This window comes from Palaemon carinicauda, chromosome 22 (assembly GCF_036898095.1).
Source record: "Palaemon carinicauda isolate YSFRI2023 chromosome 22, ASM3689809v2, whole genome shotgun sequence".
In the NCBI taxonomy this organism is placed as follows: domain Eukaryota; kingdom Metazoa; phylum Arthropoda; class Malacostraca; order Decapoda; family Palaemonidae; genus Palaemon; species Palaemon carinicauda.
In genome coordinates this window covers 48,868,114-48,881,664 of record NC_090746.1, presented here as the reverse complement: position 1 = coordinate 48,881,664, position 13,551 = coordinate 48,868,114, and the positions used below count along the sequence as shown (strand labels likewise).

Genomic DNA, 13,551 nt, shown 5'->3' with positions numbered 1-13,551 from the left:
GCTATTTTTCGTTAACAGAAACGGACTTGTAAACGACTAATAAGTACCACAAATAAAAATAAACGGTTCAAACAGACTCATGGAGCCTACAATCTTAAAATATGATTAAAATAAAATTACTTAAGATTATTGAACCTAACAGATAACAGTACCAAAAGGGCAACGAAAAGCAAAGAAAACGCACTGAGCGTACTGTACACAATGAAAATGGCCGCGTGGACCACGGTAGGCACAGGGCCGAACGAATTAAAAAACACTTCCTATTACTTAACACTACTTGCCCGGTACTAGAAAAACTGTCAAAACAATCTATGGTACTTAACATTGGTGCAGGAGTAAGGAGAGCTTCAGCCATGATGAAGAAATCCACAAAAACTCAGCGAAAAGCGAGACACAAAACAAAGCAACCGTCGTAGTACAAGTCCAACAGAAGGATGAGTAGAGGGCGCTCGAGGCAGGCGTCGCTGAGTGGATCGGGTGACTTAGGTTGGTGCCGTTAGGGCGGCTCCCCCTTTTGAGGAAGGATTGATCTAAATGGAAGATGACGCCCTAAGGGTGCTCGCGCGAGGGTAGTAACCTCTGCATTCCATGCTTTAACTTTCTCTGGTATATTTGGAAGTATTTATATCAGAAAAGAGATAAGAAGGACCCTTTTCACCGGGCGTCACATGTCGACCCAGAAATAGCTTTATGCTTCTGTCCAGCAGAAATTCAAAACTCGCAGCAATCGCATAGATATGCCAGGTATACACTAGCGCCACCACGGAGCTAGGTTGAACTATCCCTCCTAGTATCAGATTTTCCATGCACATAAGTCTCTAGAGGGGAGGAGGGGGGGATTTCAAGATATAACCAGTGGGGGTAAGTATGTTAAAAAATTTATTTTATAATGAAAATATAATTTTTAAACATTTAAACTTACCCGCTGGTTATATAATAATAGCTGATTGACACCCTTGGTGGCGGGTCAGAGACAGCAATATTAATGGAATTTCACTTGAGAGTTTAAAACAAAACTAGCTTAAGGGTTCGTACCTATTAAGGAAGCTGACTTCAATGGTTCTCTGCATTAATAAGTCTGCTGTCCTTTGAGAACCAGCGATCCACCCAGGGGGCTGAAGAACTCTAGGAGCTGTCAAACAGTGAATAACCTCTATGCTGACAGGACCTCAACTAATACCCTTGTTCCGGGCGCTCTCAAGGAACAAATGACTACCTGACTAAGTCAAAGATTGCGGAAGATTGTCTAACAATTTCCTCCAATCATAAAAATACATACAAGTTCCAAGAGGGGAAAAGGGTACTAAGGATTAAGGGAGTGTCGTGGTAGATCCTTCACCTACTATTGCATTTCCTGCTACGAATGGACGCAAAGTGTAGCAGTCCTCATAAAGAGTCTAGACACGTTTTAAATAAAGTGATGCGAATACAGATTACGTCTCCAAAACGTTGTATTCATCATACTTTGCAGAGAATGATTTTGTTTAAAAGCTATAGAAGTTGCCACAGCTCTAACTTCATGAGTCTCAACTTTCAGGAGCTTAAGGTCTGCCTCACTACTGTGTGCGTGAGCTTCTTTAATCAAAAGTCTCATAAAATATGATAAGGCGTTTTTAGACATAGAAAAAGCAGGTTTTATGACTGCACACCAAAGAGCTTCTGAATTGCCTCTTAAACCTTTAGTCCTGTCTAAATAGAACCTTAGTGCTCTAACAGGACAAAGAAGGAACCTTCTATAGCTCCTCACCCATCAAATCAGAGAGGTTAGCAATTTCGAAAGATTTTGGCCATGGGTGAGAAGGACATTCATTCTTGGCTAGAAATTCAAGCTGCAGGGAGCATATAGCTTTGCCGTTTCTAAAGCCAATGTTTTTTCTAAAAGCATGAACTTCACTGACCCTTTTAGCTGTTGCTAAGCTTAATAAAAATAAAGTCTTTAAAGTCAGATCTTTAAAAGAAGCAGAGTTCAAAGGTTCGAATCTGTCACTCATAAGAAATTTTAAAACCACGTCTAAATTCCAGGCTGGTGACTCCTGTTGACGTTTTTTAGAGGTTTCAAAAGATCTAAGGAGAGCCTGAAGGTCCTTGTTATTCGAGAGGTCTAAATGCCTATGCCTGACGACCGCTGCTGACATACTCCTGTACCCTTTAATGGTTGAGGAGGAGAAATTGTGCCTTCTTCTAAGCTCTAAAAAAAAAATCGGCAATTTGAGCTATAGAGGTATAGGATGAAGAAACTGAGTTAGCTTTACCCCATGCTCTAAAAACTTTCCACTTAGATTGGTACACCCTGATAGTAGAAGTTCTTCTTGCTCTAGCAATAGCCTTGGCTGCTTCCTTCGTAAATCCTCTAGATCTTGAGAGTTTTTCGATAGTCTGAAGGTAGACAGACGTAGAGCTTGGAGGTTTAGATGGTTTCTTGCCAAGTGGGGTTGTCTGAGAAGATCTATTCTCAATGGCAAGCCTCTTGGAATATCCACCATCCATTCCAGTACCTCTGTGAGCCAACCTCTTGACGGCCAGAAGGGGGCTATTAACGTTAATCTGGTTCCCTCGTGAGACACAAACTTTTGTAGTAATTTGTACAGCACCTTAAATGGAGGGAAAGCGTACACATCTAGGTGTGACCAATCCATGAGGAATGCGTCTATGTGTGACGCTTCGAGATCCGGAACTGGGGAGCAACAATTCTCTAGTCTTCTGGTTTTTGAAGTTGCGAATAGATCTATGAGAGGGCGGCCCCAAATCCGCCAAAGTTTCTTTCATACATCTAGATGCAGTGTCCACTCTCTGGGGAGAACTTGATTCCTCCTGCTGAGGCTGTCTGCCCTCACATTCTTTTCCCCTTGAATGAATCTTGTCAACAGGGATATCTTTCTTTGATGTGCCCAAACGAGAAGAGCTTTTACTATCTTGTAAAGAGGCCTCGAATGCGTTCCCCCTTGTTTCGCTATGTAGGCCAAAGCTGTGGTATTGTCTGCATTGATTTGCATTACTTTGTTCAGTACTAGCTTTTCGAACCCCTTGAGAGCCAACAGGACTGCAAACAGCTCCTTTTGATTGATGTGGAGACTTTGCTGTTGTTTTGTCCACAGACCCGAAATCTCTGACTTTCCTAGTGTTGCTCCCCACCCCCAGTCCGAGGCGTCGGAAAACAACACAAGGTCTGGGCTCTTTTGTTCCAAAGAGAGATCTTCCTGGAGCCTGTTTATGTTGTTCCACCAACGAAGGCACTCTTTTATTGGTTCCGTAAGAGGAATGCTCTCCTTGTTGAGGTTGTCCTCTTTGCTCCAATGGCAATTGAGATGGAACTGAAGGGGTCGTAAATTTAGTTTCCCCAGACATACAAATTGTTCTAGTGAAGAGAGGGTTCCCAGGAGACTCATCCACTCCCTCACTGAACAAAACTCCTTCTTTAGAAAGGCACAAAGCCTTAGGAGAGCTAGCTGTATTCTTGCAGGTGATGGAAAAACCTGAAAAGTCAGACTGTGAATCTCCATCCCAAAATATAGGATCTTACTTGAAGGGATCAATTGAGACTTCTCTGAATTCACCAAAAGTCCTAGCTCCTCTGACAGACTCATTGTCAGACGCAAATCCTCCAGACAGCGATTGAGGGAGAAGGGCTCTTAGTAGCCAATCGTCCAAGTACAAGGAGGCTCTGATGCCTCTTGAGTGGAGCATGCTTGCCACATTCATCATGATCTTTGTGAAGACTAGAGGGGCAGTGGTGAGGCCGAAGCCTAAGGCCCCAAAACTAGAATACTTCTTAACAGAGGTCTAAGGATAGGACACAAAGATACATCGTTACAGACACACCCTCTATTTGAGGGGTGGTGCTTAGCCCAAAACAAAGAACTCAAAACTGGACAACTTCCTCCCATACACGAACCTTCCGGTAGCTTGAAGTTCGGATGGATGAGGAAGTAGAAGTAAGCATCCTGGAGATCTAAAGAGATCATCCAGTGGACCTTTTTTACTACTGCAAGCAAAGTCTTATGAGTCTCCATAGAGAGGTTTTGTCCTCTGGACGTAGCTTGAACAGTATGTGACTGACGTTGGACGTCACGGTTTGTTTGACGTTCGACGTCACGAGCTTGTTTCTCGACGTCACGTTCAGCTTGACGCCCGATGTCACGTTCAGCTTGACGCCCAATGTCGCGCTTAGCTGCCTAGCGATTGTCGCCGCGCTTGGAAGGTAAACGCTCTATGACACGCTTGGCCGTTTGATGTCTGGTATCAAGAGAAGACACTCAATGGGATATAGAAGCCTTATCACGCTGTTCAAAATTAGCTTGTTGGTAGGCCACCTGTGCGACAACGCGTCCTGAAAAGAATCATGACGAACCAACGCTTTGCTAACAGCAGGCTGATAAGACTGCATAAAAGATGAGAGTTGTTGCTTCATGCCAGCAGCATAGTCCAACTAGGATCAACATTAGGTGACACCGGTGTAGAAAACTTTGATCGCGAACTCACCTTCCTCATTGCTTACATCACGATCCGCATTTCAGCGGAAGGAAAACAGTCTGGCGGAAGCGGCGGTGCCTGTACCGTAACACCAGACTCAGGAACAAGATCCTTATCAGTCTGAACTAAAGCTTTGCCAACTTCTGACATCCTGACAGGCTGTATACAGCAAGAAAGGGGGACTCCCTTCTCTTACAAAAGCCCTAATGCACTTCCTGCTTTTGCAGTTAGGTTCTTTATGCTGCATTAAGGATGCGCTAAAGCACTGCTCTATCAGCACTGTTTTTTGACTTTGTTACTTTTCTCAGAATGATTTAATGTTAATTTATTCTTATCATTTATTTATTTCCTTATTTCCTCTCCTTACTGAGCAATCTTTCCCTATTGGAGCCCTTAGGCTTATAGCATACTGCTTTTCCAACTAGGGTTGTAGCTTGGCTAGTAATAATAATAAAATAATAAATAGAGACTCCTTTGCCGTCTTCCTTAGCGAAAAACTCTGAAGGCGGAATGAGGAGCAGCAGGTACAAAAATAAAATGGAAACTCTTCAAGCGAAAAATTCTGAAGGCGGAATGAGGAGCAGCAGGTACAAAAATAAAATGGAAACTTCAGAAAACTCTCATGAGTTTCTGAAAGTCACTCCCTTCCTCCTACAAGTCTCTAACCTAGGTAGAGATGTCTTATTTCCTAGGAATCAACTCCTTAAGGTTCTGAATTCTGCCTCAATGCTTTAGAGGTTTAATTCTAGCTCTCCCAACCAAGAATTAGTTCAAACAGGCCTTGGTCTGAGAACATATCTTTCTAGTTAATATTTATTTCTTAATATAGCGCCTGGCGTAACAAAGTTCCAACGCTAGACGCTCATGGTCATGTAGACATCAAGTTCTACTTGATGTAATGCAAGCTCTTGACGCTCGGCGCCACGTGACTTTCAGAATAATAACGCTTGCGATTAAAAAACGCTCGCGATTCAGACGCTCGGAGCTATGCCTATCGCGTCTAGTGAAAGCTAGATGACCAACGCTCTGTTGTTGTCACGCTCAGCTTGGCGCGAGGCATCACGTTAAGCTTGATGTGAGGCGACATGCTCAGCTTAGCGCAAAGGGTCACGTTCAACTTGGCACAAGGCGCCACGTTCAGCTTGACGCGAGGCGCCATGCTAAGCCACCTGGCGAGCGCCATCATGCTCAGCTGCTTGGCAAGCACCATCAAGTTCAGCTCTTTATAAGAGGTAAGAACATTAAATGCTCATTACCTGTCAAGAATGATTTTTAAATTTTGTTTTCAGCTTCGCACCTGATGCGCGATATCGGTTAAAGTTAGAAAACACTTTTACCTCGCCTTACCTACGGCGAGGGCGAGCGTTCTGGGGATCGTCAACAGAAAACGCTCGAGGGGACTTCTGCTCGGGTCTTATAAGACGGTAACCGCCAGGCTAAGCCTCTCGCTTCCCTTTGCCGCTTGACTTAACTTCTCCCATGGGTCCGGAAGCTTAAAAGAGGTCTAAGGCTAGGATAACGACAGGTCCGAACAGAAGCACCCTCCCTGTATTAAATAAAATTCACTGCACTAATTTAGCACTAAAAATTTGCATTTTTGACTCTTAGGTATAAAACCAAAAGTATACACGCCCGTAGAGGGAGAACTTACTATTCTGTCAAGGGCTTAAATGGGAATGCAATAGTCACTGAATCCCATAGAAAATGTAACAAAATATTTAATATAAAATATTAACATATTACATGAATAGATATAGAAATAAAGAATATAAATATTTAAATCAACCCTTAATATTAAGGGGTTCCAATAAAAGACGAATACCTGTAGTCACATTTAACAATTGGAACATTTATAAATATTATACGAATAATTTTTGTATTCCAAAAACGAACAAGTAAACAACGATCCAAAGAATCGTGAGACTATATCGATTGTCATGAATACTACATCGTATAAAAATTAACTGAACTCTAATTCTCTTTAATCTTTGTAAGCAGATTAGTTAAAGAAAAAATACTAAAAGGACCAATATAATTGGAAAATGACATATTCCTTTTATCTAGTATAATTCAAAAACTTAGTTTTTAAAGAAAAATGTACTTTTCATAAATATCGATACAAAGAGTATTACTGTAACGATAGACTGAGGACTGCATAGCCTAAAGAAAGAAAGCATACCAAAAGGAAAAAAATTTTCTTAAAATAACATAATCCTTTTATTTTATATAACTAAATATTTTGTAAGATAGTATTAACTTATCATTATTTGTAGAAACAGAAAGAAAAAGCAAGTCATACTCAAGCTTATGTCAAATGACTGTGACGTCATCGATGAGGCGAAATGTTTACCTATCGCCATATGCTTTCGTTAGTTAAAAAATTGGTTGAAAAATTTCCAATCCTACCTTTTACGCTATAACATAGCAATAAAATATCAAACAAACCCCCAAGAAGCGAATGCTCAAACCCTTAACAAGAGTACATCACCAAGGTACTGCTAAAATCCAGGTTAAACACGAGCAAATTCCTTTTCTATGTAGCCAGTATGGGGGCAGAAGGAAATCTGATACTAGGAGGGATAGTTCGACCTAGCTCCATGGTGGCGCTAGTGTATACCAGGCATATCTATGCGATTGCTGCGAGGTTTGAATTTCTGCCGGACAGAAGCATAAAGCTATTATTATATAACGAGCGGGTAAGTATGACAAATTCATAGGTAATTTGTATTTTTCCTAACTATGCAAACCTTAGCTATTTAACATGGGTAATTACTTTCGGCGTAGCTGAAATGACGAGCCATTAGAATTTTAACGAGGGTTTAATACCCCACCGCTAGTTAGTGGGGGGGTAGGGAGGGTAGCTTGCCACCTCCCCCCTCACACACACCTGGGATTGAGCTAACTTTGCTTAGAGGTAGGACTTCACGGGGGATAGGGCTGGCGGGCAAGTTTGATTAAATAGCTAAGGTTTGTATAATTAGGAAAAATACAAATTACCTACGAATTTGTCATTTGTTCCGTAACTGAAATACAAACCACTCTATTTAATATGGGTGACTCACCCCTTAGGAAGGGTGGTAAGCCCCAGCCAGTACTGGCTTTTGGCTTTGCCCGGGGACTCAGTATCTGAGTGTGTCAGCACTCAACAATAAGGAGTCCCTGCACCTCGCTAGATCCTTGCTGCGCAAGGGCTGCGGCCTACATAAGCTGTGTGTGAAGGTATGAAGTGTGACTCGTCCTAGGAAGTTGACCTGAAGTTCTTTAGATGGAAACTTTAGACTAGGACTCTCCCAATACCACCTCATCAGGGTATGGGTACATGACAGTATTAACTTAATACTAGGAACACAAGGAAACATGGTTTACCTGCAGTGGTTTGAGGTCAGCTGTGCAGAGAACCCAGGATGGTGCTTTCCCCAAGAGAGGGGAGGATGAAGAAAAGAATAAGGGCCAGACAAACCTTTTCATTCATGCAGACTAAGACTGGGTAACGATGCCCTCAACCTTCTGCTACTTGTCCATTAAGGAGCCCGAGGTTTTAAACCAGCTGTTGTGCAGCCACCACAGGGCCGATAGAGAACGTATCGAGCCTCCTGTGTGTCACGTCTTGCAGGTAGTGGGCTGTGAAGGTTGTCTGACGCTTCCACACCCCTGCTTGTAGAACCTGCGTCACTGAAAAGTTCTTCTTGAAGGCCAGGGACGTAGCTACGCCTCTGACATCATGTGCTCTAGGGTGACGTGACGGAGGAGGGTCGTTTCAGGGACAGATGGATTACCCTACAAATCCATGCGGAGATGGTATTCTTGGTGACCCTCCTCTTTGTTCTCCCAGTGCTCACAAACAAAGGAGGAATGGGCTGCGGAAGGAGAAGACCTAGGATTTTCTCTCTCCCGAGAAACCTCAGAAGGAGAATGATCCCTTTTAGCCTTCTTCTTACGTTGCCAGGCAAACCTCTCCCACTGGGAGGTAGACCACTCCCTACACTCAATACACATATTAGCACTATCACACCGTTGGCCCCTACACTGAGGGCATAAGAAGTGCGGATCTGTTTCCACGGCCGACATAAAGGTCCCACAAGGGCGGCCGGGATGTCCAGGGCAAGTGCGCATGATGATAATAGAGGTCAACTTCACACACAAACACTGAAAGAAAAAGCAAACAAAAATTATGGCAGTCAAAAGAGAGGAGAGCGCTGACAGGTCTGTCGTCTCTCCGAGCCAAAAGTAAAGTGGACGAATTACCGGTGTGTGTGAGGGTGGAGGGGTAGCAACCCCCCCCCCCCCCCGCTAACTAGCGGTGGGGTAGGAAACCCTTGTTAAAACTTTATGGCTCGTCATCGGCTGCGCCGAAGTAATTACCCCATGTAAATAGCGTGGTTTGTTTAGTTGCGTAACAACTAGGATTTTCTCTCTCCCGAGAGACCTCGGAAGGAGAACGATCCCTTTTAGAGCCTTCTTCTTACGTCGCCGGGCAAACCTCTCCCACTGGGAGGTAGACCACTCCCTACACTCAATACACATATTAGCACTATCACACCGTTGGCCCCTACACTGAGGGCATAAGGAGTGCGGATCTGTTTCCACGGCCGACAAAAAAGTCACACAAGGGCGGCCGGGAAGACCAGGGCAAGTGCGCATGATGATAATAGAGGCCAATTTCACACACAAACACTGAAAGAAAAAGCAAACAAAAATTATGGCAGTCAAAAGAGAGGAAGGCTCTGACAGGTCTGTCATCTCTCCGAGCCAAAAGTAAAGTGGACGAATTACCGGTGTGTGTGAGGGTGGAGGGGTAGCAAGCTACCCCCCCCCCCCTAACTAGCGGTGGGGTAGGAAACCCTCGTTAAAACTTTATGGCTCGTCATCGGCTGCGCCAAAGTAATTACCCCATGTAAATAGCGTGGTTTGTATTCAGTTACGGAACAACTAGGATTTTCTTTCTCCCAAGAAATCTCGGAAGGAGAACGATCCCTTTTAGCCTTCTTCTTACGTCGCCGGGCAAACCTCTCCCACTGGGAGGTAGACCACTCCCTACACTCAATACACATATTAGCACTATCACACCGTTGGCCCCTACACTGAGGGCATAAGGAGTGCGGATCTGTTTCCACGGCCGACAAAAAGGTCACACAAGGGCGGCTGGGAAGACCAGGGCAAGTGCGCATGATGATAATAGAGGCCAACTTCACACACAAACACTGAAAGAAAAAGCAAACAAAAATTATGGCAGTCAAAAGAGAGGAAGGCTCTGACAGGTCTGTCATCTCTCCGAGCCAAAAGTAAAGTGGACGAATTACCGGTGTGTGTGAGGGTGGAGGGGTAGCAAGCCCCCCCCCCCCCCCCCCCCCGCTAACTAGCGGTGAGGTAGGAAACCCTCGTTAAAACTTTATGGCTCGTCATCGGCTGCGCCAAAGTAATTACCCCATGTAAATAGCGTGGTTTGTATTCAGTTACGGAACAACTAGGATTTTCTTTCTCCCAAGAAATCTCGGAAGGAGAACGATCCCTTTTAGCCTTCTTCTTACGTCGCCGGGCAAACCTCTCCCACTGGGAGGTAGACCACTCCCTACACTCAATACACATATTAGCACTATCACACCGTTGGCCCCTACACTGAGGGCATAAGGAGTGTGGATTTGTTTCCACGGCCGAATAAAGGTCCCACAAGGGCGGCCAGGAAGACCAGGGCAAGTGCGCATGATGATAATAGAGGCCAACTTCACACACAAACACTGAAAGAAAAAGCAAACAAAAATTATGTCAGTCAAAAGAGAGGAGAGCGCTGACAGGTCTGTTGTCTCTCCGAGCCAAAAGTAAAGTGGACGAATTACCGGTGTGTGTGAGGGTGGAGGGCTAGCAAGCCCCCCCCCCCCCTAACTAGCGGTGGGGTAGGAAACCCTCGTTTAAACTTTATGGCTTGACATCGGCTGCGCCGAAGTAATTACCAGATGTAAATAGCGTGGTTTGTATTCAGTTACGGAACAAAATAAAATTGGAAAAAAGTGCTCAATTTGATTGTTTTGTGTTTTTCTGAGTTATATACAAAATTTCAATGCTATATCTTTAAAACTAAGAGAATTTGAAGGTCAATAAGTACAGGTATACATAGTTTAGAGATATGGCTGTTCAAAGTTTTTCTTTGTATTTTTACAAAGACAATATTAATAAATCATAATTATTATGAATTTTAGGTTCCTTTTTGAATATTAATGAACCAAAACAATGTTATCTATCATTACTTAATCATAAATGATCCCTTTGCTCAATATCTTAATTCTTGGGGCACTGTGTCAGGCGACGCAGTCACTTTCATCTAGAACACACACTCTTCTTCCCTAACTCCGCTAATATCGCCGATATTAACCACTTCTGAACTCTTATTACAGCAAATTTTCTTCTTCTTTATATTGTCTTTTACTATTTGGCATGACGAAATTCTTACTGAAACCAAGAAAAACAGACGTAAAAGAGAGCGAATGTCAGAGGTCATACTCAAACGTGTAGTCTATCTGAGGTTTGTGCTAGCACTGAAGGGTGTAATGACCAACTTCCTATCTTGTGACTCATTGAATCTTTACAGATGCCATTGCTCACAATTTTTTTTTATATTAAAATGTAATACTGTGATAATCAAAATTTACAATAACAGAAATACTGCATTTTCTTGTTGGGATCAATGTTTTTGGCTTATTGAGTTAATTTTACTAATTACCCTGTAACTATGAAAGTGAGAGGAATTTTGAAAAAATATTTTATAAACGGATTCTCCATTGCCAAACGAACCTCAGTAAATTTTTTCAGGATTTTGCGTTTTTCATCCTATACCCCCCACATATTGCCTTACCGGCAGGGCCCCATAATGTTGTTACTAATCTCAAAATATTTCATATTACTTATTCATTACTTCTTGTAGTTTATTTATTTCCTTTCCTCACTGTGCTATTTTTCTCTGTTGGAGCCCTTGGGCTTATAGCATCCTGCTTTTCCAACTAGGGTTGTAGTTTAGCTAGTAATAGTAATATTAATAATATGATGAAATTCATATTCAAAGAATATTAGTTAGATTAATAGTATATTACAAATCAATTCCATCAAGGGAGGTTCTTGGTGCTCGGGAATGATCTGAAGACTTTCCTTCACCTCAAGCAGCTGTCCTCTTCTGGTGGCAAGAAAAGGCTCATGAGCATGATAGGAAGATCAGGAACAGTTGAAGCAAGAGCAGCGCATCAAAAGCCCTTCCCGGAATGGAATAGTTATGGCCCGACCCACTACTCTCTTCCCCAAGAAATGAGAGAGAAGAGAAGACCATCCAGAAAGGGGAAAAAGTGCGATGCTCTTCGTCCCGACAGACAGTGCATAAGCTCAGTTCCACATAAGAGATGAGAGACCTGTGTCTCCCATGGGGAGAGAAATGGTAGGAGTTATGTGTACACGGCTCCTATTTATTCCACTTCCAGGACCTTTTTGATGATATCTTCATGTCCTTCTCTTAATTGTTGCATTGAAGACAACAAAGATGAGATATGGGAGAAGGAAGAACTTGAAGTTTGTCTTCTACAACAGTGGTGCAGGCAAATGAAAACAGTCTCATGGGGAAATATGATGCATTTTCAGCTATTTTCAAGGGTCAGGAAGATAATAACAGAAAGCAGGGTAGCACCCTTCCCTTCACACTCTGTGGACAATGACTATCCTCACCAGTGAAGGCCAAGGAAAACCAACTCCTTAGTTCATGTTGTCATCATTATCATCATTGTAAGGTCACACAGATGAGGGATAGAACAGCAACAGACATGCAACTCAACAGGAACAAACATACTATATACTGTATTAGCAGGTACCATTGAAAATTGTCTCACAATTACCATTATCAGGAAGCATTACATATCCTTGACTTCTTCCATTAATATCCCTTGAACACAACTCTGCTAGAGCATTTATTCAATCTGTAAGAAAAAGCAAGATTATAAATATAAAAGCCAGATGAGGAAGACGAGAAGTACGTCCGTACTGTCCAGCGATGTAAGTCAAATTGAGGGTTGCTCCCCCTGTTGGGTGGGCTGGGCATACAAGCCACCTGACAGGCAACTATGTCTATCTTATTAAAAGTTTAAAAAGTCAGTCCATGTTCGCTAAAGACATACACTATTATTAATAGACAATTGTTTTTATTTGTGTAGGAATAAACAAATTTCCATGATGAGCTGAATGACCCCCCAACCAGAAACAAGAGTCAAAATATCAAAACTCAAGAACTGATCACAACAGAAAAAAAAAAAAGTCTGAAAAATTTGGATATTTTAAATACAAACTATTACATATATGAGTAAAAGAGAAAATGCTGCACTAACATTCAAGTAATTAAAATTAAAGTAATGGTAAGAAAGATGTTTACTGTATACAGTATAAATTTTCTATAAAGGGTGATCAACCTCATCAAATACTAATGTCTTGCTTCCCTTAAAGCCAAGAAAAATGTAAATGCATTGGCAAAAAAAAATGGTGGCAAATTCCCTTCAATAAAAGGACTTTCTCTCACTGGTTACCAGTATTAACAAGGCAATCTGAATTCTGGGACTGGTATTTTGTAATATATTCCACAGAAACAGGCCAAGAGGGGTACAGTATTTGTAAACCGCAGTGTTTTACTCCATGCCAAAATGTAGTGTTTAAACCATATCAGAACTCACATTACAGACTCCTTCAAGATGCTCGAGATATCTGCAGAAGTCAGTCGCTGAAGCTTCACTTGAGGTAATAAGTACTTATGTAAGCACTTATGGGTAGTTTTGTTTTGTTGGATATCATATAATTCACATACCCCTTCCAGTACTTTTAGTAGGGCCATTCTCTTCCTTAAATTAATTAATAGTCTGGGAAGCCATCTAAGTCTGCAATCAAAATATCAGTACAAGTAATTACAAAATTATGCTACATTGACTCCATGTGCTCTAATGAGAAATACTGAGAGGATCAAAGGAAGAACATAAGCTTTTTAAACATAACAGTGGTAGATCAATTAATACTTGCATGTTCTAACAGAGCCCAACCAACTACATTTACTATCATGGAGTCACC

At 42.3% G+C, this 13,551-nt stretch overlaps 1 protein-coding gene across 1 annotated transcript in view; it reads right to left on the bottom strand.

Annotated features, from left to right (window-relative positions):
- LOC137616433 (uncharacterized) overlaps positions 1-13,551 on the bottom strand; it is a 174,386-nt gene that overhangs the window by 90,100 nt on the left and 70,735 nt on the right. The window contains exon 2 of the mRNA XM_068346180.1: positions 13,164-13,364. Coding sequence (XP_068202281.1) covers positions 13,164-13,321 — 158 coding nt within the window. The 5' untranslated portion in view covers positions 13,322-13,364. The remainder of the gene's footprint in view (positions 1-13,163; positions 13,365-13,551) is intronic.